Source organism: Caretta caretta, chromosome 7, assembly GCF_965140235.1.
Source record: "Caretta caretta isolate rCarCar2 chromosome 7, rCarCar1.hap1, whole genome shotgun sequence".
NCBI classification, from domain to species: Eukaryota; Metazoa; Chordata; order Testudines; family Cheloniidae; genus Caretta; species Caretta caretta.
Genome location: NC_134212.1, coordinates 58,656,131 through 58,684,126, shown reverse-complemented (window position 1 = coordinate 58,684,126; position 27,996 = coordinate 58,656,131). Strand labels below are relative to the sequence as shown.

The 27,996-nt window shown below is 44.2% G+C and overlaps 1 protein-coding gene across 3 annotated transcripts in view; it reads left to right on the top strand.

Annotated features, from left to right (window-relative positions):
- FRMPD2 (FERM and PDZ domain containing 2) overlaps nucleotides 1-26,933 on the top strand; it is a 129,522-nt gene extending 102,589 nt beyond the window's left edge. Inside the window, exons 35-47 of one of the 3 annotated variants that reach the window (XM_048858767.2) lie at nucleotides 4,685-4,771; nucleotides 5,238-5,302; nucleotides 7,023-7,184; nucleotides 8,775-8,943; nucleotides 11,042-11,130; nucleotides 13,443-13,516; nucleotides 16,102-16,220; nucleotides 17,363-17,511; nucleotides 19,613-19,703; nucleotides 20,852-21,186; nucleotides 24,030-24,245; nucleotides 24,497-24,559; nucleotides 25,176-26,933. In XM_048858767.2, the coding sequence (XP_048714724.1) occupies nucleotides 4,685-4,771; nucleotides 5,238-5,302; nucleotides 7,023-7,184; nucleotides 8,775-8,943; nucleotides 11,042-11,130; nucleotides 13,443-13,516; nucleotides 16,102-16,220; nucleotides 17,363-17,511; nucleotides 19,613-19,703; nucleotides 20,852-21,186; nucleotides 24,030-24,245; nucleotides 24,497-24,559; nucleotides 25,176-25,256 (1,700 nt within the window). In that variant the 3' untranslated portion in view covers nucleotides 25,257-26,933. Of the gene's footprint in view, nucleotides 1-4,684; nucleotides 4,772-5,022; nucleotides 5,087-5,237; nucleotides 5,303-7,022; nucleotides 7,185-8,774; nucleotides 8,944-11,041; nucleotides 11,131-13,442; nucleotides 13,517-16,101; nucleotides 16,221-17,362; nucleotides 17,512-19,612; nucleotides 19,704-20,851; nucleotides 21,187-24,029; nucleotides 24,246-24,496; nucleotides 24,560-25,175 lie in introns of those variants that run through there. The other 2 variants (XM_075130728.1, XM_075130727.1) reach the window with 2 other exon arrangements.
- The last annotated feature ends 1,063 nt before the right edge of the window (nucleotides 26,934-27,996 follow it).

The following is a 27,996-nucleotide window of genomic DNA, read 5'->3' as shown; positions in this document are numbered from 1 at the left end:
TTGCCAGTACAGCATACTGGTTCTTGACTGCGAAGGATGGGGAACTTGGATGGGGGTGGAGCACTGTCTACTGCCTGAGGCGGCCAGCAGCCAGTCTCCTTCCAGCAGAGGTGCCTTTCTTCTCTGGTGCTCTGTAGCAATCTGTAGCCAGCTAACATTCTCCATCCTGGACATCTCCATGTGCATCCTCATAATCCTCATGCTCCTGGATGCTATACGGATGTACCAGCTCCCCCTGCAGCTCTCTTACCTGCTTCCTGAGGGACTCCATCAACAGACACCTCTCACACCAGGTGGTTCCCCATGCCTGGCTTTCATTGGCAGGGACATGCAGGCCGCATTCCCAGCAAGTCAAGATAAGGACCTGGATAGAAGCTTTTAGGGTCAGGAGGACACCTGTTTGGCCAGGGCCCCCCTGCAGACAAAGGAAGAGCTAGCAGTGGTGTTAGCGGCACACCATTTTCCTCCTATTGTGACTTCTTCCTTGTAGAGTACCTGTAAATTAAGGGAACGAAAACAACAACCTTAGTTCTCTGCATTCCTTTGCTGGTGAACTCCCTTAATCTCCCAGCTGCCTTCGTCTCACCAACCACATGTCTATGTTGATATGTTGCATTTTAAAATATGCAGTGGATAAATTGCCACTCTTAATTTATTATTTCTACTAAAATCACACCCACAGTGAGAATAGAACTACACAGCACTTTACCAAAAGAGAGAAAATATAGAGCTTGGTGAACTATTGGCCAAGAATAATTTGTTCAGGGCATTTAACCCTTGTTTGAATTCTCCATGCTCAGATTCTGAGTTCGGTGAATTTTTTCATTGTTCAGACAGATTGGATGGAAGTTTTCTGCAAACATATTTTAGTCTCTGGGTTGATTGCAAACAATTACTATTTTGACTATTTTCTATCCATACTTCACTGTTGCACAATGTGATTTGTCATCTAGGACCTCGTCTACACTGCACCAGTGTAACCACACTGATAGAAAAACAGAAACAAACGGTGCTGTTATAAATCCCTTCTTAGCACTATAATTGCATTTGCACTAGGGGGTTGCATGGATGTAACTAAATCTGGTTTTCAACTGTTTTAGTTAAATTGGTGCAAAACCTGAATGTATGTGAGGCCTAAGTCAAGTGATGATGTTTCTGATGCCTGATGGCTAACTGAAATCTTTATCCACATGAGGAAGGCCTGAAAAAGTCACTTCTGGACCAAAATGTCTCACCAGCCCATATTTGCATTCATCTTAGTGAGACTTTAGCTTTTCACGAATATTCCCAGGATGCTTTCAAAACCAGTTATCATCTTTCCATAGATGTATTATTGTGATGATAAGCAACACAAAGGCGCAATAAATTTCATCTCCTTGATTACATATTCTTTTTATAATCCCAAATGATTCCTTTTAGCAAAGCCCTTTTAAAAATAATAATAATTTGCTTCTCAGTGCATTGACTGCGTTGACAAGGTAACAACTTCCTTATATGCAACACCATGGCCAAAAGAGCTAATACAATCCTGGGACGTATGAACAGGGGCATCTTGAGTAGAAGTAGAGAGGTTTTATTACCTCTGTATTTGGCCCTGGTGCGACCAAGGATGACCAGATAGCAAGTGTGAAAAATCGGGACAGGGTGGGGGTAATAGGCACCTATATAAGAAAAAGCCCCCAAAATTAGGACTGTCCCTGTAAAATCTGGACATCTGGTCACCCTAGTGCGACCACTGGTGTCCAGTTCCGGTGCCCACAATGCAAGAAGGATATTGGTAAATTGCAGAAGGTTGAGAAAAGAGCCATGAGAATGATTAAAGGATTGGGGCGGGGGGGAACCCATGCCTTATAGTGATAGCCTTTAGGAGCTCAATCTCTTTAGGTTAACAAAGAGAAGGTTCAGGGGTGAGTTGGTCACAGTCTATAAGTTCGTACATGAACAACAGAAAGCTGATAATAAAAGGCTCTTCAATCTAGCAGCCAGACATATAAAAAAATCCAATGACTGGAAGTTAAAGCTAGAAAAATTCAGATTAGAAATAATATGCAAATTTTTAACAGTGTGGACAATTGGAACTCCTGGAACAATTTACCTCGGAATGTGGTGGATTCTCTATCACAGAAAAATTTTAAATCAAGATTGTATGTTTTTCTAAAAGATCTGCTGTATTTCAAATAGGAATTTATGCATGGAAGTCCTATAGCCTGTGTTATAAGGGCGTCAGTTAGATTAGCAGAGTGGTCCCTTCTGGCATATGAATGTACTAATTATATGCATTATTTGAGTTCCATAGTAACACAATAGAACATTTATTGCTTATCTAATTCAAACATAAAAAAAAACACGTAGTGAAGCCAGTGAAAGTTGCCAAGGGATAATAATGCAAAACTCAAAACCAGAAGAAACAGGAAATATAGTTTTCAGAGTTGTAGCCGTGTTAGTCTGTATCAGCAAAAACAATGAGGAGTCCTTGTGGCACCTTAGAGACTAACAAATTTATTTGGGCATAAGCTTTCGTGGGCTAAAACCCACTTCATCAGATGCAGGGAGCGGAAAATACAGTAGGCAGGTATAAATACACAGCACATGAAAAGATGGGAGTTGCCTTACTAAGTGGAGGGTCAGTGCTAACGAGCCAATTCAATTAAGGTGGAAGTGGCCTATTCTCAACAGTTGACAAGAAGAGATGAATACCAAGGAAATTAGTTTTTGCAGTGACCCATCCATGCCAAGTCTTTATTCAGGCTTAATTTGATGGTGTCCAGTTTGCAATTTAATTCCAGTTCTGCAGTTTCTCGTTGGAGTCTGTTTCTGAAGTTTTTTTGTTGAAGAATTGCCACTTTTAAGTCTGGTTTAAGAGTAGCAGCAGTGTTAGTCTGTATCTGCAAAAAGAACAGGAGTACTGGTGGCACCTTAGAGACTAACAAATTTATTAGAGCATAAGCTTTCATGAGCTACAGCTCACTTCATCGGATGCATAGAATGGAACATATATTGCTGCCATGTGCCAGCAATGCCCCTCTGCCATGTACATTGGCCAAACCGGACAGTCTCTACGCAAAAGAATAAATGGACACAAATCTGACATCAGGAATCATAACATTCAAAAACCAGTAGGAGAACACTTCAACCTCTGTGGCCACCCAGTAAAAGATTTAAGAGTGGCAATTTTGCAACAGAAAAGCTTCAAAAACAGACTCCAGCGAGAAACTGCTGAGCTTGAATTAATATGCAAACTGGATACCATTAACTTGGGTTTGAATAGAGACTGGGTAAGTATCCTCACACCTTCTTGTCAACTGTCTAAATGGGCCATCTTGATTATCACTACAAAAGGTTTTTTTTCTCCTGCTGATAATAGCTCATCTTAACTAATTAGCCTCTCACAGTTTGTATGGCAACTTCCAACTTATCTGTATGTGTGTGTGTGTATATATATATATATATGTTCCATTCTATGCATCCGATGAAGTGAGCTGTAGCTCACGAAAGCGTATGCTCTACTAAATTTGTTAGTCTTTAAGGTGCCACAAGTACTCCTCACTTTTAAGTCTGTTATTAAGTGTCCAGGGAGATTGAAGTGTTCTCCTACTGGTTTTTGAATGTTATAATTTTTGACATCTGTTTGTCTTCATTTATTCTTTTGCGTAGAGACTGTCCGGTCTGGCCAATGTACATGGCAGAGGGGCATTGCTTGCACATGATGGCATATATCACATTGGGAGATGTGCAGGTGAACGATCCCCTGATAGCGTGGCTGATGTGGTTAGGTCTTATTATGGTGTCCCTTGAATAGATATGCGGACAGAGTTGGCAATGGGGTTTGTAGCAGGGACTGGTTCCTGGGTTAATGTTTTTGTTGTGTGGTGTGTAGTTGCTGGTGAGTATTTGCTTCAGGCTGGGGGGCTGTCTGTAAGCGAGGACTGGCCTGTGTATTTATACCTGCCTACTGAAGTCTGTTTTAGCCCATGAAAGCTTATGCCCAAATAAATTTTTTAGTCTCTAAGGTGCCACAAGTTCTCCTCGTTTGTTTTTTTTAGGAAATATAGTGTACTGTAAAGCTATATATCTACATACTTTGACTTTTCACATATACACTCACAAACACATACTATTCATTCCCTTAGCAAATTGATCCGACTTGACCACATGAACCAAAGATAATGTTAACTCTGCCCTGTGCTTGTTGTCAGCATTTTAAAAACATTAATTATGGTGATTAAACTGCATGACATACTCATGAGTTATGCAAGTATTAATTATACCATTGTGAAAATGAGGAAACTTAAGCACAGGACAGGGACTCTATGTCTACACAGCAACTAGACACCCCTGGCTGGAGCCGGAGTTGTGGGACCCTCCCACCTCGCAGGGTCCTAGAGCCCAGGCTCCAGACTGAGACTGGAAGTCTATACTGCAGTGAAACAGCCCTGCAGCCCAAGTCCCGTGCAAGCCCGAGTTGGTTGGAACAGGCCAGCCACGGGTTTTTCATTGCATTAATAGACATACCCCAAGTGTCTCATCCAGGGTCATACAGTGAGTCAGTACTGGAGCTGCGATTAGAATCCAGGAGTCCTGGCACCTAGTTGGCTAATCTAAATCCTAGTTCGCAGTCTCTCACATACATTAAATTTAGCAGGGTGCCTATCAGCTATAGCAAATCTACACGCTTGTTTTTTAGAGCCACCTGCTGAGCCAGAGGAAGTCAAAGTGTTTCTCTCAAATGAAAACGTGAGTCTCCAAGAGCAACATCTACCCCGTCAACATAGTAAGGAAATTACTTTGTATTTCTCAGTCTGGCTTTGTAATGTTTCATGCCATCTCTTTCAAAGAAAAAGAAAATCTGCAGGTGCTTCTGACTGTGAATGGAAAAGATTAATTATTTGTAAGCAAAACGGCCTCCCCTGGAGTATCACAGAACATTTTTGTACATTATCAGTTGTCCAGCTGATGTTTCCGACCCTGTGAGGTGCAGCTTTAAGGGTTGCTTGGGAAACTGCTATGTGGGAGGTAAAAGGACAGTAGAGGACAGGCACAGGGTTCAGTTAACAGCTCAAGAAGTGGGACTGAACAAGCAAACCGTGTAAGTGCAGAGTGAGTTTTTGGTGGTGGTCTTTTGCTTGTGACAACAAAAATAGCTTGCATTATGTCTAATAGTAGTGTGATGTCCAGTGTTACACTGTAAAACCTACAACTAATGCAGCTTTGTAAGAACTCATCCTGCTTTCTCACAGCAAAGCACTCGGAGGAAGAAAGTGGTGGGGTTGAGCAAAGCACATCTGACTCAGCAGATTATGAGGTAAGTCATTGTTTTATCAAGTGCAAGGCAGCCTGCCGAGCAGAAGGATCTCGATACAGATTTCGGTAGTGGGATTTTCTACAGCGACACTGAATGTATTTGCTTTATCTTCTGTCCCATTGCAAGTGTAAGGAAAGCATAAGTGAGCATATTCCTCAAGGGCCATACTTTGTGAGGTGCAGAGCGATCACTGGCTTGAAGGTGCTGAGCAGCTCACAGGACTGGGTCCCTCTACTGCTATTTTTCTATGTGTAATATCGATATATTACTAGCTCTGTAGTATAAAAAACCCTGATCATACACAGTGCCCTCTTGGGAGCACTCACAAGGAGTTTAGCGTTTCCAGCTCCTCACAGGATCGAGCCTGAACAGAGAAGGAAAATGGCACAGACGCTAGAGATCTAACGGTACAGCTGGGGATTCTGCGGAAATGAATGTAACTAGGGCTGTGAAACACGTTTCCAGTGTGAGAGTCCCCAGAACTCCTTGGAACATGAGATTTTTGCATGTCATTGTGAGATTGTTGAACTGGGCCAGTGTGTGATAAACCTGTGGAATTTTACAAATATTTTTGGTCCAAAATGGCTTTACCTTAAAAATATAGTCTGACTTGCCAGCAGAAGAGGTGACGTATTTGAAAGTTTGAATTTCCAGATTAGAAATGTGTAATTGCAGGAAAATCAGTCTTCCCACTGAAATGGACAACATTTCCCATGTCTCACTGCAGATACTCATTTCTGCAAAAATATCAGGGCTGCAAAGTGGCTTGGAATTAAAATTGCCCATTTTGGGGGTAGAATTTTTCTGACGATATATTTGTTAGTGTCATGCAGCTGGTGGTTTGCTGGAGGGGGCCTCTTGTTAAAATTCAACCACCAGACTCAAGGGGAAATTGGAATGACTTCCCTGCTTCTGATGAAGCTACCCTCCCCCCCCACCCCAATCACTGGATTCTCCTACATCATCTCAATCTCATCTCCTGCATCATCATCATCTGCTATCTGGGTAGCTCATTAAAATATTTCTGAAGAGCAATTCTTTGACTTTTGGAGTGGAACAGATTGCCACAAGTGTTAGAGAATGTGCCTCATTATCAATGTACTCTACATATTTTTTCAGGAACAAAATTTAAACATTTCCAGGGCATTGCACTCGATATACGTTTGTCTGACAAAACCTTAACTCTGACCTCAAACTTCTGCCTGTGAAAGTAACTCATCATACTATTTACCGGTGCACAAATGCCTAACAGACATGAATAGTGGTGTTGCTGAGGCTAAGGTTTTGCATTATAGGCCAGTGGAGAGGCTGTGTATTGTGTTACTATACATGTTGGAGGTATATGTGACTTACCCATCAGTGAAATTTGTCCTGTTAAAGGAGGACACCTGAACTAGACATTTTCTTGCTTTTTAGGGTTTATGTGGATGGGCTTTCCCTTCAAGACACTTTAATTGTTTTTAATACGTTTATTTTTGATGGAAATATCTATTATACCATCTCTTTGGTACATGTGTGCAGCTGCCATTTAAGTCCCTTTGCGTGTCTACGCAAGAGAAGAATTTTCCCTATAATTTATACCATCAATGAGTGAAGATTGTAAAGCACATTGGTATCCTGTAGGGTGAAGGGAACATTAGGAATCTCCAGTCATGATCACTGTCAGTTCATTTGGCTCCTGACTTAGCTTCATTTTGAACAGGGCCCTTCTGTATTGCAGGACTGCATCATTAAGATTGAGTTGGAGAAAACAGCCAACGGGAGCCTGGGATTTGCGCTGGTAGGTGGCAGAAATGGCCGGGCTATCCTAATTAAAGCCATCAGCCCAGGAAGTATTGCTGATCTCGATGGGAGGCTTCAAGTGGGTGACATTTTATTAAAGGTAACGTTTGACTTCGCTGCTTTGGTCTAGATTTGCCCTGGAAGTTTAGGGAGAGTTTGTGTTACGCTGTGCAGTCATAACCAAACACTGAACATGATCACTGTAATCAGATCATAATTAGGAGTTCCCATGACTTGCCACCTGCCTGGGCAAATGTCAAAAATTGGGGTGGGTGGTGGGGTGCTAGCCCGGCTGCAGCTGAGCTTCCTAATCTACAAAACCCTGCAGATCCCGACTCCTGGGCATAGTGCTTCTCATAAGGGCAGGCACCATGTACTGCAGAGGGGGCGTATCTGAGCTACTGCCTACGTTAGGCCGCTAGTTTCTAGAAAAGGGTTGGCCTGCTTCTGACATGACTCAGAGCAGCTGGCCTCTCTGTAGTGGCTTGTGTTAATGAGTTAGCTTGAGATAGCAAAACCCCAGACCGAAATGCTGAGCAATTCTCTGCAGAGACTGCACACGCCAGCCGTTGTAATGTTAATGGCTAATTAAACAGCCAGGCTGACAAAGACCCAGATACCAGAGTGATGGGCAAGGGCAGGATTGTGGAGGAGGGGGGAATACATTGCCCTCCACAACTTCCAACCTATGAGGCAGCAGTGGTATCTGTGACCTCTCTAACTTCTGGCTGGCTGTGTGGGAAGGGAGGCAGGCAGTGGAGGGAGGCGAAGAAGAAAGTCTGAAGCTGCTCTGTGGAGCATCATGTCCCTGGGCTCAGGTAGGTGGGAGTAAGCTGCAGTACAGTCTGCTGCCTGTAGGAGTCACTCTGTCCCATGCTGGGGCTCCTCTCTGTAGAGCTCAACTCCCTGCCTGCCTTGGCTTCTTCCCCTCTCCCCCCACACCCCAAGCTTGGCTGAGTGACTGCAGAGCAGGAGTCTGGCCAAGCCAGGAGGGGCAGCACTGGCAGGAGCTACGGTTTCTCCTCCTCCCCCAACTCCCCACCCCCAGTTAGTGCCAGGTCGGGGTGGGGGGGCGCTGGGGATAGCAAGTGTGGAGGAGGGAGGAGACGGTGGGGATTCCACAGAGGGAGCAATCTGCAGGACAGAGGAGTCAAGAATGAGGGGGACTACTGTGTGGGCTGGGGCCAGCTGCCAGGAAGGTTGGGAGGGGTGGAGGAGGGCACCCCAGGGAGCGCAGGGGGTGGGTAGCTGAAGAGCTGGTCACACATTTCCAGCAGAAAATGGCCTCTTGCTCCAGACTGAAGGTTTGTAGATTTTGTTTTTCTTCCCCAAATTTTTCCCTTTTTTTAACAAAAAGCTGAAAAAAACCCAAATCCCCAAATTTGTTCTTGTTCATGTTTCATCCCCACAGCTCCCTTTCTCTCTTCTTTCCACTGGATAGAGGGGCAAAACATGGAAAACTGAAAATGTGTCAGTTCCTGGAGGGTGGTGGCTGTCTGGTGGTATTGCTCTGTACAAAGGTTTACCTAGGAGAGAGGTTCTACTGAGTTATTAACAGTGAAGGGAATGCAGACAATCAGAGCCTTTTTAAGCTGTGGGGGAGGTGTGCACACGTGCTCCGTGCCAGTGTGCGATATGAAACCCTTCTGCTCCAGGGCTGTTAAGGCATTTGTCTTTGTGTGCTTTCCAGGTGAATGGAGATTTAGTGTCTGGTTTAACGCGCAATACGGTGATTGACCTCTTACGCAAGGCTCAAGGCACTGTTCAGCTCACTGTCTGCCGAAGCGCGGCATTGCATTGGGCTTATTCAGGCAGCCAGTGCGATACCTCTTCCCTCCAGAGCACAACAGCCCAGTCTGGTAAGCACTAGCGCAGTCCACTCCTTGCATGTTCAAAGTGGGCAGGTGGTGTGCTTTGGCTTGACTCTCCCCTCTGCGACACCAGTATAGCTCCATTGACTTCAAAGGAGTCGCTCCTTCTTTACACCACTGTAAGTGAGAGTAAAATTGGGCCCACTGCCCCTGATTCTCCTCTCTGACCAAGCAGTGCTTGGCACAGGACCCCAGGGAACAGGCAAAGGTGGCTTTAAGCTTCATTCTGAGGATGGCTGGGGGCAAAGTTATAGCAACTACAGGGATGCACCAACTTAGCTCTGGTTTCTTCTGTTCCCAGGGGGCTATTCCCAGAGTTGGGAATAGCTGGAGTACGGAGACATTCCCTGTGCCAGAGGCTACCAGCGGGGCTGGGGTACAGCCATAGTGTCTGTTCTCCATCACCCAAAATCCTCCTTGCCCCAGAGAATGCCAGGCAGCTGATTAAGCCAGCCAGCATAGTGGTGCAGAGAGGTGTAACGGGGGTAAGAATCAGGCCCTGAATGTCAGATTGGTCTGAATTCTTGCTTATATATATATACACAAACGTTTTGCTGCACTAGAGAGCATGGCTTGTAGAATTTGCACACACTGATTGCACTGATCGTATACAAAGTTGTGGTAATTTACATATATAGCTGGCCATTTAACATCTAACTGGCATTGCTGAGTCAGTGGTTCTCAATCTTTGTTGGTTTCCGATCCAATAAACGGTCAGAAAATCGCCCTAGATATCCCATAATCCTTTTGAGGTCCAAGAATTTGTGGGATATGAGTTATGGATTGATTTTTGGGGCCATTTTTTGGCTTGCTCATCAAAGAAGGTAGGAGTGGATGACTTCAGGGGTCAAGGGACTGGTGCTTTTAGGTTGAGCTAGTGTGCTGTGGGGATAGGGACTTCTTAGTGCTGCAGTTTTCTAGAAAGTCTTGCAAGCATTTCCCAGTCCCTGGAACTAGATGCAGATTTATCTTGCTACGCAGAAGGAGGGAGACGGTTTTCCTTTTCTTCACTGCTATCATTATCCACATGGGCCTTTATTCCCTCGCTCATTATCCTTATGTTAACCATGTCTATGCTCAGTCTGCTCATTCTGACATCTCCACATTCCATTGGCTCTGAATGGCCATTAATTCTTTGAGTCTATCTGCGACTTCCGTCACCATGGTATCTGAGCACCTTCAGTGTATTTATCCTCTCAGCACCACGCTCAGGTAGGGCAGTGTGGGGAACTGAGGCACAGTGAGACAAAGTGATGGGACCAAGGTCACATAGCAAGGCTGAGGCAGAGCAAGGAATCCAACTTGGGTCTCCTGAGAGCCTTGCTTGCACTCTTAAGCGCTGGCCCATCCTTCCCCTAACGCTGCCCAGACTGTACTGCCGGTGTGTCGTGTAGGGAGAGGTTTCTCACCCAGGCTGGGTGCTGGGGGGTGCCAGCCAGCGATGTCACAGAGACCGTGGGAGAAGGTTCTACTGGAGGGTGTGACAGTTGGCGGCAGTTGAGGAATGAGGCGGGTCGGATGGGGATGGGGGGTCCATCAGGCTAGGTTGCTCATGAGGGACATGGCCCCCAGGTGACCCCTGTGAATTGGAGTCAGATATAGGGAGCAGGTTTATGTTTCCCCCCCTCTTTTCCAGTTCTTCTGAGCGTCAGGCTGAGGGTGCAAGCCCGTCCCACAAGTCACATTAAAAGTCTCTTCTCCACAGGACTTGAAAGCTGTGTTAGGTGCTGGCCTGGAAGGAAGAGGTGACCTGTTCCCCTCTCGTCTCCAGTGCGGGAGTAGGGATAAGTGGGGCAGGTGGGGAAGAGCTGCCAGATACACAGCCTGGGGGAAATTCTGCTCCCACAAAGTCCCTGGCAGAACTCCCATTGACTTCAGTGCGGGTAGGACTGCACCCTATATGTGCTAGTTGGAGGAGCCAGAAGCTCAGTGTCCAGAGCCTGGGGGGTTTACAGCTAGTGTCTGCTTCTGTAGGTCTCTGCTGATGGGCTTTCCATGCTGCCAGTGTCACACTGCACAGAAGAGGAGGAGCTTGCCTCTCAGATTCTAAAGACCTTTTTCTTTGCTCTCACTCTCTTGCGTTCAGATGAACAAGGTAGCGAGGGAAGCCTAGAAGCCGAGCACACATTCACTTTCAGAGGAGTGGAAGAGGAATCCAGCCAGATGTGCAGCAAGGTGAAGCCTGAGTGGAATTTCTAGACGTTACCTGGTGACCTGTTTACATGTGTCTCAGTGGCATGGGTTTGGGGAAATGAAGAGAAATCAGTTAATGGGCCACCCCTCTGTGGAGGATCATATTCTAATAAAGTAATAAACCAGGGGTTCTCAAACTGGGGGTTGGGACCCCTCAGGGGGTCTCGATGATATTACATGCGGGGTTGCGAGCTGTCAGCCTCCACCCCAAACCCCGCTTTGCCTCCAGCATTTATAATGGCGTTAAATATATTAAAAAGTGTTTTTAATTTATAAGGGGGGGTCGCACTCAGAAGCTTGCTATGTGAAAGAGGTCACCAGTACAAAAGTTTGAGAACCACTGCAATAAACCATGCTGAAGGGACTGGGCTATTATAAGCAGAGCTGGTAGCTCCGGATTGAGGCAGGGGTCATATGGAAAAAACATATTATGTGATCCTGTAATTAAAGACTGTCTCATAACACAGACACACAAGGGGGCTGAATTCAGATTGCACAGACAATCTTTATTCTGGCATTTCCTAACTTCTGAATGTTTGACTTCGCAACTTTTACATTTTTAATGCCATTTTTTTTAATGAGATACATATTAAAAAGTTGCACCTTACTGACCACCAACTGCAGCCTTTGAAACGACAAAACTTATCTTCCTCAAACTTAGTTTGGTATCTAAGCCTCAGCAAGGTCTACCAAATATGCCAAGTTTTGTAGCTTCGGCCATTTTTTAGTTATACAGCTGTAAAGTTGCTGATAAAAAAATATGGCCAAAATGTAACTCTTTCCATGCTCAAACGATAAAAAAAAAAAGGCTCAACCAATTTCACACATATTTAAAACAAAACAAAAATGGCATCTTTGAGTTGAGTCGAGCTGAGAAAATTTCAGGGTGGGAGGAATTTGTTTGACAAAGTTTTGAGCGAGGGATTAGACTGGAACTTAACTGTCCAAGATCACTAAAATACAGAATCACACCTATGCTGTGCACATGATCTAGCAAATCAGTTTGCCCCCAAAATAAAATAAAATCCTCAATTAGCAATATATTAAAGCTCTTGTTTAATTTTAAGCACACGGTTAAGTCCCTCCCTTTTCAGCAAAGCACATGCTTAGCATTCAACCCACGTTTAAGGTATTTGCTGAATGGGAGCCTAAAACTCATGTCTTATTCTTGGTTATTTTCAGCATGTCTTGAGCCCAATCTCCTTCAAGCAGGTAGTGTATATGCTTTACTTTCAAAACCACTGCTGCCATTTGCTCCCAACGGGTAGCTTTTAAAACTGACAAAGTACTGAGAAAAATGGATGAATAAAGGAGCAAAGCAAAATATCTTCTCTCTGCTAAGAGACCAACAAAAATCCCCATGGTTTTCTCCACTCAATTTGGTCTTACGTGTAGAAATTGGATTACTGAATTCATGCTTATTTTGCATTTCTGATGGGGGAAAATAAGCCTGAATATATGGCAATAAGACAGAAATGGTGACTTTTGTAGAGGTACTTTTGGGGATTCAACAGTTTACACTTTGTAATATGCAAAGATGGTTTTCTGATTGCATCTGAAATACAAATTAGGGAAAGAATGAGAGTAAATCCATCCTGAACTGAAATCTAGATAAATATCTCTCAAACGTTACAACTGAGAAGGAGCAACTTGCATATGATAAAGGCAGATGTTCTGTATCATAATCTAAATGCAGAATCCAATTATCACTCTGGAACTATACAATCAGCCACCGATCTGCACGCTGTCTCCTCCATCTGGAGGACAATCAAGTGTCTGCTTTCTCCGCCAGTCAAGTGTTCCTTCCATAGACCAGCTGCACTGTGCCACTAGCAGCTGGCATTGTTGTGCCTGGGATAAAAAGCAAGTTATTGCCAGTAGTTCATGCTCATCCAGTGGTGCTTCCTGCTGCCAGTTAATACGGTATGTGGGAGACAGAGAGCATGGCGTGGATCGTAAATCCTGTAAGTGATTGTACTCTCATTGTGAGAGCAGAGGAATAATTAATATGGATCCCTCCAGATCTCAATGATGTGCACTTGTACAGAGATGTCTGGATTGTTGTGGAGCTTGCAAATACAGCTGAAGAGACTTTTTACGCTGAGTAGGTCCTGCGATGCTGAATTGAGATTTGTGCATGTATCTTTGACTGGGAAACTTTCCATTTCCCTTTTCGGGCTTTAACAAGGGACATGTTTTTGTCAGATGAGAAGTAAATTTATCAGTGAAATTAACGGTATTCTCGATGCTTCCTCCCGTTGATTTTTCATTATGGTTTTATTTTGTTTCCACAGGATTCAGAAAGTAAATGCGGTTCACCCCTGCAAAGTCAATCAACTGAACTGGAGTATGAGGCAAATGCAGACAGGTCAGTCTTTCCAGCACATAAAAATTCATGACAATGTACAGCATGGCCAGTTTGTTCTTCTATTTCTTTGAGCAATCCTAATATCATAGATTTATACAGCACCATCCATCCCATAGTGAGTCCCAAGCTACATTTATTCAGCACTATTGAAATGCAGCTACTTCTGCAATGGGGATTCCAACAAGCCCCCACACAGCAGTGACAGGAGGGGGAATTTTAGACAAGGACATCAAGGCATATTGTACTCTTACAAAAAACGTCTTAAGATTTATATTGTCTGTGCAGCACCAGGTGGTCTGATTTTCGTGCTCAGCACGAAATGGCCTCAGCTGCCATTGACATTGCTGGGTGTCCCTGGTTCTGCTTGGCTCTACCTTGGAAGTCATTGAATCTGTGATCAGAAACAGTCCCCCATGATAGAGATCAGCCATCTCACAGCATGAATAATGAATTAATTCATCTGAGCAGCCCACTGACTGAAATACATTTATATAAGTCATTCATCAAATGACAAACAAAACCATAAAAATCAAAGTCTATTTGGGGATAATTCACAAACAGAAAAAGGAGTTCAAATGGTTGAATAAATACTTGGCTCCGCTTTCCAGCAGACACATATGGACATGAACTGGAAAAGAAGATGTTAATCAGCCATTTTCATAACCTTCAGAAGTATGTAGCTGCAATTTTGTTAGAAAGTTTGGTGGGTTGTGTTTTCCACAAGATCAGTAGGGAACAGGTACAGAGAAGGGCTACCAGGATGATCCAAGGAATGGAAAACTTGTCTTATGAAAGGAGACTCAAGGAGCTTGGCTTGTTTAGCCTCACTAAAAGAAGGTTGAAGGGAGATATGATTGCTCTCTATAAATATATCAGAGGGATAAATACTGGAGAGAGAGAGGAATTATTTAAGCTCAGTACCATTGTGGACACAAGAACAAATGGATATAAACTGGTCATTGGGAAGTTTAGACTTGAAATTAGATGAAGGTTTCTAACCATCAGAGGAGTGAATAGCCTTCCAAGGGAAGCAGTGGGGGCAAAAGACCTATCTGGCTTTAAGATTAAACTCGATAAGTTTATGGAGGAGATGGTATGATGGGATAACATGATTTTGGTAATTAAATATTCATGGTAAATAGGCCCAATGGCCTGTGATGGGGTGCTAGATGGGGTGGGATCTGAGTTACTACAGAAAATTCTTTCCTGGGTATCTGGCTGGTGAATCTTGCCCATGTGCTCAGGGTTTAGCTGATCGCCATATTTGGGGTTGGGAAGGAATTTTCCTCCAGGGCAGATTTGAAGAGGCCCTGGAGGTTTTTCGCCTTCCTCTGTAGCATGGGGCACGGGTCACTTGCTGGAGGATTCTCTGCTCCTTGAAGTCTTTAAACCATGATTTGAGGACTTCAATAGCTCAGACATAGGTGAGAGGTTTTTCGCAGGAGTGGGTGGGTGAGATTCTGTGGCCTGTGTTGAGCAGGAGGTCAGACTAGATGATCATAATGATCCCTTCTGACCTTAATATCTATGAATCCCTCATACAAGCGGAGAAAGAAATTGTGTGTGATTTTCTTGGACTTAAAGGCACAGGAATTGTTTTTTTTTTCTGTGTGAAATTAACAACTATGATAAAAAAGACAAATATTTGTATCTGGCATTGGACGTTGTGTAGTTAAGAGGTGAGAATGTGACCCTCTTGTGACCTGCTAGTGCAGTTTCATTGTGGACTGTTGCAGTTCAAGATGAGTTAATGTTTCTTATGTTTAGTTCTATACTAGACTCATAGACTTTAAGGCCAGAAGGGACCATCATGATCATCTAGTCTGACCACCTGCACATTGCAGGCCATAGACCCTCTTATGCTCCTGAAATAGACCCATAACCTTTGGCTGGGTTACTGAAGTCCTCACAGCATGATTTAAATATTTCAACTTATAGAGAATACACCATTTACACTGGAAATGGGTCCCAGCTAAAAGTGTGGATCTGGATCCAAACTTTCCCAAAGTTTAGTGTGATTTAGATCTGGGGTTTTGGTTTGGCCCATTGAATCGTTAAAAGTAGCCTCAAAGTTTGGATTCAGATCCAGACTTTCCAAAGTGAAGTGGTGTTTGGATTGGGACTTTCGATTCAGGGCTATCTCTTTTCCATGCTGTAAAACACTCTGGGGGGATATTTATTTTAGGAGGCCCTACCAGCTCTGCCTATTAGCTAAGGTAGGTTAGCACTTCTTCTATTATAAGACCCTATTTTCAGTTGCTCATAACTTTACCACGCTTAAACTGTTGTTAAAGAGTTGTTTGGATTTACATATAAGGTCTCCTCAACCTTTTAAAATTAAGCTCCATAAAGTTAGCAGCGGATACCATTAGCTGCTGTATTTACAGACACTGCTACAGACAAAGGGAACGTTTGCTGTGGGGGACTTCTGTCATCCAGAACCCATGCCAGTGTCTGAAAATAGAAAGTTCATGAAAGTGCTGAGTGGTTTAAAACGGAGCTTAGAACTCAAACGCTTATGCAGCCTTCATTGTAATGGTGGCTCCCACTCCCAACTAGAATGTTAACTGAGCATTGCTTTACAGATCACAGAAATACTACACGTGTGAAAGCAGCTTTAGAACAGACAGTCAGGAGTCTGAGACTGACAGCTGGATAAGTGAGGAAGATGATGTGGCCCGGAGGATTTCTGTTCTATCCAGGGGTAAATGTGTGAAAGGCTCTCTCTTTTCTTTAACATACTGGCCCAGATCCCCAGTGTAGTTTTAATGAGCTCAACAGAATTAGGCCCATTCTGGGATTGTCTGTTCTGTGTTTGTACAGCACCTAACACTATTGGTCTGTAAGTAGGGCTTCTAGGTGCTACACTGATATAAATAGCTGAGGCTCTTTCTGTCTATCCCACCTGTGGCTTCTTGGAACACAACTTTCATCATTATGCTGCATGCTGTGGCCATTGGAACTTCATGGCAACGGCAGGAATAGAGCTTAGATTGTCCTGCTCCAGCATTACAGGCCCTTGTAACTTGAGCTAACGAGGAATCTCCATTTGCTGTTAGCGCTACAGAGTAACTCAAACCAGCATCTCTGGTTCCAGTGTCACCAGCGGTCTGAACATAGACTCACTGTATTGTCCCACGAGAATTCAGATAGACCAAATGTGAGTCTTCAAATTCCGTTGACCTAGCAGTGTTTCATGTATGAATATTTGACATTTATGCAGGTTTCTTAACCATTTACCCATGTGCTCAGTAGACCACAGTTTCAAATTGGGACACCTACCTCAGGTAGGGCTACAACCAATAAAAAATAATCTTTGCTTTGGTGCAGCCAACATGCTGAAAAATTGTAAGTCCTGGGCTGGAATGGGAGGAAGAGGTACAAACAGAACATGATATATTTCCTGACTTGGGGGGAAAGTTAACGTACAGTAATTATTCCTAGCACCAGGAAAGTGACCGCACTAATTTGTAGGAAGTAGAGGATCTACAGTGAAGATGTGGGTGGAGTCTTTTGCACCAGTGTAAGCAGGCATTGAAGTATACAGTTCTGCATTGTGTTTAGTCTAGGCTGTGTTTAGCAAATGCACATGGCCATGAGCTTCAGTGTTTGGCTCAGAATCCATCTTCCATGAAATTTGGGGGTGTTTAGATCCAGGGTTTTGACTTATGCTTGTGTCAGCTGGAAACATAAACGAGGTTGAGAAACTGTTTCTGGATTCTGCTTCCAAAAAGTAGGTGGCAAAAGAAACTGAAGATTAGCAATCCCCTCCTTTTCAAAGCCAGCAGTGTGTGCGCATTGCACTACAAAGATTAAACTCATCCTCTCTTTGTTGTCAACACGTAGGCAGAAAACTTGTTTCTGAAGACGAGCTGACTCAGCTGACTCACATTATGCCATCACTGACTGGGGAAGATCTGAGGTCTCGTCTCAGAGTTCTGATCCAGAGCCTTCGGAGGCAGATTGAAGAACAAGAGATCCTGAAAGAGTTTGTGGTGAGATGTGTTGCTTTGCTTTTGTAGGCCTAAGTGTTTGGCACTGCTGGGAAAGTGAGTTATGTGTGAAAAAAACTGAATCTCTCAAAGATTAGCATGTCCCCCGGCCAGTATGTCCCGCGGCCCGCGCCACTTCCAGCGGCTCCCATTGGCCTGGAGCAGCGAACTGTGGACACTGGGAGTCGTGATCGGCCGAACCTGCGGACGCGGCAGGCAAACAAACGGGCCCCGCCTGCCAGGGGCTTTCCCTGCACAAGCGGCAGAACAAGTTTGGGAACCACTGGTCTAAATAATACTTAGTCCTGCCATGAGTGCAGGGGATTGGACTAGATGACCTCTCAGGGTCCCTTCCAGTTCTATGATTCTGTGAATTCAAAAGAGGATTAGACACTTCTATGGATAATGAGAACATGTGAAGTTACAATAGCTGGGATAAAAATGGTAAAAGTTATAAACTCTTCTGCTTCAGAGCATAAGCCAACCATTGACTGATGGGGGCTAGCCTTAAACTTCCCTTAAGGACAAGTTATTCTATAATTGTCTGTTACAAGATTGGACCTTCCTCTGAAGAATCTGGTAATTGTCCCTGGTCTCCATGGTAATTCCTATTTTATATTTTCCTTTGTTCCTTTTACCTCCTGTCCAGCTCTTGCCGTCCGGTAACAAAATCCCGCCAACACAACGGTGTTTGACAGAAGTGTGTAGTGTTTGCTAACCATCCCACAAGCCTAACAGCCTCTAAAGTTCCTATCTATCAGTGACTCAGGCAGGAGGGTGCCCTAGGTCACTCTTGGCTACGTTGTCCTACAGCAGCTATCAGCTGAGTCCTGTGGGTCTGGTCACACAAGATGTAGTCCCTTTTTAAGGCCATTCTTTGTACCTGATCCGTCATTCAAAACCAGTTTGCACTTTCTCTGAATGAGGTCTGGGCCCATGGTACCCTTACTAGTCCAGAGCTCCTTTCACACTGTGGAATTGCCAAGTGCTTTACAGATCGTGGGCCAAATTCAAAAGTATGTAGCACAGCGGTTCTCAAACTGTAGGTCAGGACCCGAAAGTGAGTTGTGACCCCGTTATAATGGGGTTGCCAGGGCTGGCGTTAGACTTGCTGGGGCACGGGTCTGAAGCTAAAGCCCAAGGGCTTCAGCCATAGGCAGCAGGGCTCAGACTTTGACTTTGGCTCTGGGTGGCAAGGCTCAGGTTACAGGCCCCCTGCCCAGGGCTGAATCTCTTGGGCTTTGGCCCCCAACCCAGGGCGGCGGGGCTCAGGCAGGCTCAAACTTCAGTCTCCTCTCCTGGGGTCATGTAATAATTTTTATTGTCAGAAGGGGGTTGCGGTGTAAAGAAATTTGATAACCCCTAGTGTAGCATATACGTCGATAATAGGGTGGAAGTAGGTATTGGAGAGTGTAAGTTGGTGTAACTCACCCCAGGGCGATAAAAACGAGGAACAGGAAAAGCAACTTACAAGAAAGTGCAAAAAGGTGTCAATGAAACTACTTTAACTGACACCTTCCTGTTCTTTGATGTGTTTGTTATATCAAGTTAAACATTATACCTATGTACAAACACTTATGATCACGTAACTTACACTACCTACCTTTGAATTGTGCCCTATACATATCACTTCCCCCAATCACTGAAATGCAGCCACCACTGGGGTGGAAATGCGACATCTGCTCTGTGCTAGCAATTACAAGTGTTTTTTAGGGCAGCAGCTTGTTCATTACCCATGCTGGAATGTGGCCAAGACACCAGAATGAACACGCCCTTCACTAACGAATATGCCATGGGATCTTCAATGATGTTCTCAGACCTTGGTTTGAAATCTCGTGGGAAATCCCTGGAAATACTCACTCATGGGGGCTGAAGAATGTCACTGGTCTCTCAAAGTATTTAGAAGGTGGGAAATGAAAGTGCCTTGCTTTTGGGCCTCTGTGTTACCTGAAAATATAGAGTAGAGCATATTGAGTGTATTCCAAACGAAACTCGGTTTCCTAGTCATAGGTCACATACATTGATGGCGAGTCCTAATGCTAACCCTGCAGCTTCTCTTTGGAGGCAGGAAATGAAGTGTCTTGACTATCTACCTTTGATCTAGGCTTTAGAACACATGAAACCGCTCGATGGCTGCCAAGTTGGGAAAGCGCCAGAAAACCGGGAGAAAAACAGATACCGAGATATCCTTCCATGTAAGCAAGTACACTAAAGGGGCTTAAAAACACTTGAGGAATACATGGGAGCCAAGGAAAACAGCTAGTAGGCTGAGTTATAGCAGGCAAATCTAGTCCCTCCTCTTGTCGTCAGGGGCTCCAGAAACAGTGGAATCTGGTACATGGGCAGTGGGTAGAATTGGTGGGGTTCATGCAGGAGATTTTGACCCCTTCAGTGATACAGAGCCCAGCTCCACGAGGGGTTCCTGCTCTTCCCCTCTACAGTGGGTTTCTGGGAGTAGGGCAAGGGTAAGGCTAATGAATTTGCTGCTGTCTAGATTCCCCAGACATTGTCCCCAGGGGTGCAGGAGAGGTGGGAGGTGAAATGGGGGGTTTAGTCCCTTCTCTGTCTCCGTAGAACCTCTTCCTAAATTTTGCACAGGAAGATTTAACCCTAACTGTAATGGCTGTGCTTTAAAGCCAGTCAAATGACTGTGATACAGTGGAATTCTGTCCCAGCATGATTGAGGCCCCCGAAAAGGGGTAAAATTCTTTCCTATGTTCCAAAGCATCTGAGAACATAAATATTTTCTGATCCAACCCACAGACCCCAAATCCCCATTGATCAATTCAAGCAAGGCACAAAAGTTTCACTACCAATTGGAGCTGGCTTCTGGAATTAAGATTTGATTGCCACAGCAGAACGTTCACTATTTACAGAGAGAGCAGTATGCCATTTTCATTTACACACAGACCTCTTTGTAATCTGCAACAACGGGAGCATTGCAGTGTTGTGTAATATTGGAGAAATATGTTTTTAAAGTTCCCTGTGTTACAGAAACTTTACAGTATCATATAGTACTGGTTCAGGTAACAGTAGGTGAACTGCAGTGTTTTGGACTATTACCATAGGACCCTGTTATAAGGCCTGTCAGATTGTGACAGAAGTGCCTTAAAGAAACAATATAGTTCTTAGCAGGAAGAGATGAATCATATAATATGATTGTAGAAATTGCCTGTTAGCAGGGATATTAATGTTGCTTGGCCAGCCAAATGCACCATGAATATCACTGAGACAGCACTCAACTGCCTGATGTTCAAGCTCCCCTTAGAGCCTAGACAGAGACATGAATTTGGATCTTCAGCTGAAATAGCAAAACTTCAGAGGACTTTTTCTTTCTGTCCAGATGATGCAACACGGGTTCCTCTTGGAGCAACCAAGGGCTATATTAATGCAAGTTACATCCGAGCGCATATTGGAGAAAAGGAACATTTCTATATTTCAGCACAGGGGCCTCTGCCTTGCACTGTGGCTGATTTCTGGCAAATGATTTGGGAGAATGAGTCAGATGTGATTGCCATGATGACGAAAGAAGTGGAGCTTGGAAAAGTCAAGTGTCACAGATACTGGCCTGAACCTCCACAGGACTCTCTAGACCTCAGTGAATTCCATCTGAGGCTGGACAACTACCAGATCTTGGAATATTTTATCATCCGAATAATAGAAATAATTAACAAGCAGGTAAATTAAATATATTTTATTGTATGCCTGAAGAGGGGGACTTCGACACTATGTATTGTATCTCTCTGGCAGTATTTAGTGCAGTGTTGAGTAAGTTTCTTCTGTAGGATTTTCTGATTATTTTTCACCTTTATGAAAACCTGAATTATAGGAGTGCACATAGAGTGGGTGATTTTTCCTTAGCTCCGTGCAGAAACGTGGATCTGGCCCTGCAGTTTTCAGGACAGGAACTGAAGGCCTTTAACTGCAGTGGGTGTTGAGGGCACTTGCAGGATGTGCTCAGATTAGGACCTTTATAAATCTCTGTCCTCAGTAAGGATGACTGTGTGGGGGTGGGGGGTTCTTTGGCTGCACTGATGGGCAATCCGCACTCAGTTCAGAGAAGCAGCCACATGTGATGTCTAAGGCCCTACCAAATTCATGGCCATGAAAAACGGGTCACAGACCATGAAATCTGGTCTCTTGCCATGAAATCTGGTCTTTTGTGTGCTTTTACCCTATACTATACAGATTTCACAGAGGAGACCAGCGTTTCTCAAATTGGGGGTCTTGAGCCAAAAGGGAGCTGCAGGGGGGTTGCAAGGTTATTTTAAGGGGGTTGCAATATTTCCACCCATACTTCTGCACTGCCTTCAGCACAGGGTGGCCTGACAGTGGCAGTTGCTGACTGAGGGCCCAGCTCTGAAGGCAGCCCCCACCAGCAGCAGAGCAGAAGTAAGGTTGGCAATACCATACCAGGCCATCCTTACTTCTGTGCTGCTGCTGGTGGGGGCTCTGCCTTCACAGCTGGGCTTCCGGCATGCAGCCGCCACTCTCCAGCTGCCCAGCTCTGAAGGCAGCACCACCATCAGGAGCAGCACAGAGGTAAAGGTAGCAGTACTGCAAACCCCCCACAATAACTTTGCAATCCCCCGCAACTCCTTTTTGAGTTGAGACCGCTACAATTACAACACTGTGAGATTTCAGATTTCAATCATGAAATTTATGATTTTTAAAATCCTATGACCATGAAATTGACCAAAATGGACCCTGAATTTGGTAAACTAGTGATGTCCAAACGTTCGGAGATTCCTGAATCTGCTGGATGAGAACAGGCTCTTGGGCAAGATGTCCAGTCCTTCCTGCTTCCAGTTCGCATAGACATACAGTTAGGCTGGTCTTTCCAGTTGTTAAAGTTCCTTCCCCACTCTGAACTCTAGGGTACAGATGTGGGGACCTTCATGAAAACCCCCCTAAGCTTATTTTTACCAGCTTAGGTTAAAACTTCCCCAAGGTACAAACTATTTTACCTTTTGTCCCTGGACTTTATTGCTGCCACCACCAAGCGTCTAACAAATATAACAGGGAAAGAGCCCGCTTGGAAATGTCTTTCCCCCCAAAATCCCCCCAAGCCCTACCCCCCCTTTCCTGGGGAAGGCTTGGTAAAAATCCTCACCAATCTGCACAGGTGAACACAGACCCAAACCCTTGGATCTTAAGAACAAGGAAAAAGCAATCAGGTTCTTAAAAGAAGAATTTTAATTGAAGAAAAAATAAAAGAATCACCTCTGTAAAATCAGGATGGTAAATACCTTACAGGGTGATCGGATTCAAAACATAGAGAATCCCTCGAGGCAAAACCTTAAGTTACAAAAAGACACAAAACCCGGAATATACATTCCATTCAGCACAACTTATTTTATCAGCCATTTAAGCAAAACAGAATCTAACACATATCTAACTAGATTGCTTATTAACCCTTTACAGGAGTTCTGACCTGCATTCCTGCTCTGGTCCCGGCAAAAGAAGAAACACACAGACAGAGAGAACCCTTTGTTTCCCTCCCCCCTCCAGCTTTGAAAGTATCTTGTCTCCTCATTGGTCATTTTGGTCAGGTACCAGCGAGGTTATCTTTAGCTTCTTAACCCTTTACAGATGAAAGGGTTTTTTCCTCTGGCCAGGAGGGATTTAAAGGTGGTTAGCCTTCCCTTTATATTTATGACACCAGTACATTTCACTGTCAGCCCTAACCAGAACTATGAGATGCAGGGATCCCATGGGATAGACAAAAGTTAATGGAAAAGTTTTGAGCTCAAAAGGTTCATTTTGAGTTTTGGGTGAAGGTTCTGGTGAAGGTCTTTTGTCTAAAGCAGTATCCCCATCATCCACTCCTTCAGTATCCCAAGATGCCCATTATGGCTGCTAACAGTGATAGGCACTATGGAGAACACTGCAGTAGAGATCCCTACCTGGCAGTTGTTTGTACGCTTTGGGAACATATTCAGCTCAGTACCTGTGAACTGTGGGCCAGATTTACAAAGTCAGTGCAGATGCCCAATGCTCAAACCAGGAAGAGAAGTAGATTGTGCCAAAGAGGCTGATCTCATTTACACTGGCATAAAGAAGATCAGACACTGACCCATGGAAGCCTATTTATTCTTCTTTAATGCCTGTGTGAAACCTCCAAGAGCCCAAGGGTACTTATACAGGTGCAACAATGAATTACTGCTGAGGAAATCAAAGTCCACATCAGATGTTAAATGCCTGTTGTGCAGGAAGAAAAATTATTAAAAACATGAGAACGTAAGTCCTTACAAAGCTTCAGGATATGGCTTGTTATAACTTGTAACACTTTCATAGTCCTTTCTATCTGAGGATCTCAGAGCACTTAAAAATATTAAAGTGCCACAATGTCTCTGTGAATGTTTAGAATGGTTAGTCCTAATCCCTCACTATCTGTCTTGAAAGCAGGGTCTCTCTTTATTGCTTATTCCATGTGAGTAGCCACAGTCCTTAGTTTTCTGGTTGACTTTACAAGAGTAACTCCTCCAATGAAATTCACATTGGTGATCGCTCTCTTCCAGACAGGAGAGAAACGCTTCGTAAAACACCTGCAGTTTACCACTTGGCCAGATCATGGTACTCCCAGACTGATAGAGCATCTCGTAAAATTCATTCGCTACATGAGAAAAGTTCACCAGACGGGCCCCATAACCGCCCACTGCAGCGCTGGGATTGGAAGGAGCGGGGTTCTGCTTTGTATTGATATTTTGCTGAGCTGCATTGAAAAAGGTCTATGTGTGAGTATATCTAAACCAAATCATTATAAATATTACCATGGGCTTACTTGGGGAGGGACACCAATTCGCCCTGGTGTAAATCAACTCAAGTCAGTTTTCAAAAGGAAATGGTAGTAAGTTCTGATTTCTGTTGAGTGTCGGGACAATAATTAATAGTAAAGCAGCGAAGGAACAATCTTACATTTCCCCATCAAGCATGTTCTTTTTAATAACTTGGCCTGCAATGAAATAACACCATTCTCTCCTGACAGTTCAATATCAAGCAGATAGTGAGAGAGATGAGGCTTCAGCGATTTGGCATGATTCAAACCAAGGTAAGGTCTCCACCTTGAGACCAGGCTAACTTTGTCTAATGTCCCTGATTCAGCAAGGCATAGGCTTCACTTCCATTGAAGTTCAAGAGACTTAAATATATACTCAAGTGCTCTGCTGAATCGGGGCCATAAGTGGTGCTTAATTTGTGCCAGGGCTTGTGAGGGCTGAGCCCCGGCACCTCTGAGCCTGGCAGTTCATAGCCCCGACACCTCTGGGCCTGGCAGCTCAGAGCCCCGACACCTCTGGGCCTGGCAGCTCAGAGCCCCGACACCTCTGGGCCTGGCAGCTCAGAGCCCCGGTCCCTCTGGGCCTGGCAGCTCAGAGCCCCGGCCCCTCTGGGCCTGGCAGCTCAGAGCCCCGGCCCCTCTGGGCTTGCTGCATTAGTTATGAATGTAAAAAAATTGCTTGAGCCCTAGTACCTCTTTCCTTAGAAATTAAGCACTGGCCTTAAGGCTAGGGAGGACAGAAAACAAGAGAGTGGGTGGTGGAGGGGAAGGAGAATCTCCCCAAGTTTCCTGCAGCCCTAGATTATATTCACGTTACAGACGTGCTCCCAAGTCAGGCCGTCCTATGTATGTGTCTATGGAATGTCACTGGGTTTCTCCACATGTCCAGGACCAGTACCTGTTCTGCTACGAAGTAGTGCTGCAGGTGCTGCAGAACATTGAAGCCATGGAATCCCGTCTCCTCCAATAAGAACCTCTGCTATTGCCACTCATCTTGGAGAGCCCCCGGCTACTGGAGACTTATTCTAACGGGCAGCCAGACCAGCACGGACAGGCGCTGTACTGCATGCACTATCTTGCTTGTCACGCTGTGTTAGGAAATGCTGATTTCTAAAGCATTTCTAAATCAGCATAAAGTAGGTTGGTAAATTATTGATACGCTGGCTCACTGACTTAAGAATTGATCAGCATCACTGGCAATATCAGCTGTTTAGATATCATTGGCTCCTTTTATTCTGTGCCCATGTCAAAGGGAAAGTATTACTAAACCAGCTCTGTGAGTCTGTGTATATATAATTGTCATAGTAAACATGCAATTCTTCCCTTCCCATTGATTTACTACCTAATAGTCCCTTATTGAGGGCCTGATCCAGCTCCAATTCAAGTCGATGGAAAGCTCCATTGATTTCGGGGGCAGGAGGGTTGAATTTGGTCCTTAAGCAACATTAAATAGCTCTGTTGTACTATAATCTTTTTTGTGAAAGCTGGTTGAATTTCTGAGAGTTCCAGTTTGAGTAAATCTCTCCTGTTCTCCCCTTTCCTCCCCTCCAGTTCATCCCATGAGACTGAAATCTGCATTAAACTGGAAAACTCTCTGGGATATCTTACCTACCTCACAGCCTGGGGCATTGTGGGGGTTCATTTGTTCATGTTTGTAAATTGCAAACTACTGCTATGATATTATTGTAACTCCTTTGCCTAGAGGGTTATATTTATGGAAGTAGAATTATTAGCTATGCAACAGAAGATTACCTTCGGTTAAAAATAGGCAACACAGTGGTGAAATACATTAACAGCAATATGTGTATAAAAACTGCTTCCTTGATTTCAAGACAGTAGTAATATTAAGAGGTATTTGCATACAAAGCCACTCTGCAAGCTACAAGATAATAATAAATACTCTTGTTTCATTTTATTATGGATCAGAGTGATAAATTTATGGCGGAAGAGGAATATGGCATTAAATACAACTTAAAAGCCTGACTTTCAGAAAAATGCATCCTTATAAAGTTATTCTAAGATTCCAGGTCAATTTCTGCTTTCTGCCCCCAGCTACACTGGGCTAAACCAAGAGTAACTGGGAATAGAATTTACAGTGTAAGCCAGATGCTGATTCAGTCACAGTGATAGAAATCCAGAACTCCTCTTAAGTCATTGGAGCAACTCCAGATTTACACGGCTGTAAACCTGGTGTTCTATCTTGAATTAGCTGAGTTTTAGCCTTCTAGAAAGCATTATGAATTTGTTTTACTCTCTGCATGCTGCATCTAGAGTAGCCGTTATTTGCACAGATTTGTCAAGCATCATTAGCCAAATGTTCATAAATCTGTTACCTCTATTGAGTTTTGGCCTTTCACTTTGGTTTTATTTACTGCACTGTACATGTTATTGCTTTGTAAGATAAAATTGCACAACCTAATGCACAATTCACTTTTTGTACTAAACTGATTTAAACCAGTTTTGCAATGGAAACATTCTGGACTTTGTACAAAGATGGCTGTGAACAAACCTATTGGATTTGTAAAGACAATCCTGGTGGTACCCTGTGTTGCTCCACTTTTTACATGTGCATCATCTTTGCAGCTGTTTGAACATATAAATGTTTCCTGTTTTACAGGGATATTAAAGTAAGAGATGTTTGACAAAACTGGCTTGCGTTTCATTTCAGTCTCTTGCTATGAAATAGATATAATAATAGTAGAGTTTAAACTAACAACAAGAGGTTGAGAGTGATATAAGCCCTCATGCCTTGGGGCATAAAACAACTTCTATATCCTGGGGGTTAGAAGGAAACATTCTAGCTCTGAGGATAGTCAAGCAGTGGAACAGGTGACCTATGGAGGTTGTGGAATCCCCACTATTGGAAGTTTTTAAGAACAGGTTGGAAAAACACCTGTCAGGGATGGGCCCAGGGATACCTAATCCTGCCTTAGCGTGGGGGATGGACTAATGACCTCTTGATGTCTCTTTGAGCCCTACATTTCTGTGATTCCCTGGGGGCATACTGTCCCACCTCTGCCCACTATGGCATTTCTTGTACCTTCCTCAGAAGCAGCTGCTACTGGCCACAGTCTGAGACAGGATGCTGGACTAGATGGATGTGGGTCTAATCTATTCTGGCAATCACCATGTTCCTACATTGTCAAAGATTGATTCCTCAACATCTTAACCTCTGCGACAAGTGCTGTAGTAATGGGTCCAAACCTGCCATCCGTACTCAGGCAAAACATACTTTAGTGTTAGGGCTACACTGTTCTACAGAGTCAGACTTCCTATCCTCTGGGATGGTTAGCATGGACAGCATGGTGGGAGAGAGCTATCCCTCCAGAAAGTGCAGTCTGAGGTACAACGAATGGTCATCAGAACTAGAATGGAAAATAGAGCCTTGTTCATCAAGAGATCTAAAGCCACTTCAGTTAATACTGTTGTCAGGTTCCCTCCCCACTCTGAACGCTAGGGTACAGATGTGGGGACCCGCATGAAAGACCCCCTAAGCTTATTTCTACCAGCTTAGGTTAAAAACTTCCCCAAGGCACAAATTCTTCCTTGTCCTTGGATGGTATCGCTACCACCACCAAGTGAGTTAGACAAAGATTCAGGAAAAGGACCACTTGGAGTTTCTGTTTCCCCAAAAATATTCCCCCAATCCCCTTCACCCCCTTTCCTGGGGAGGCTTGAGAATCATATACCAACCAAATAGGTAAACAAGG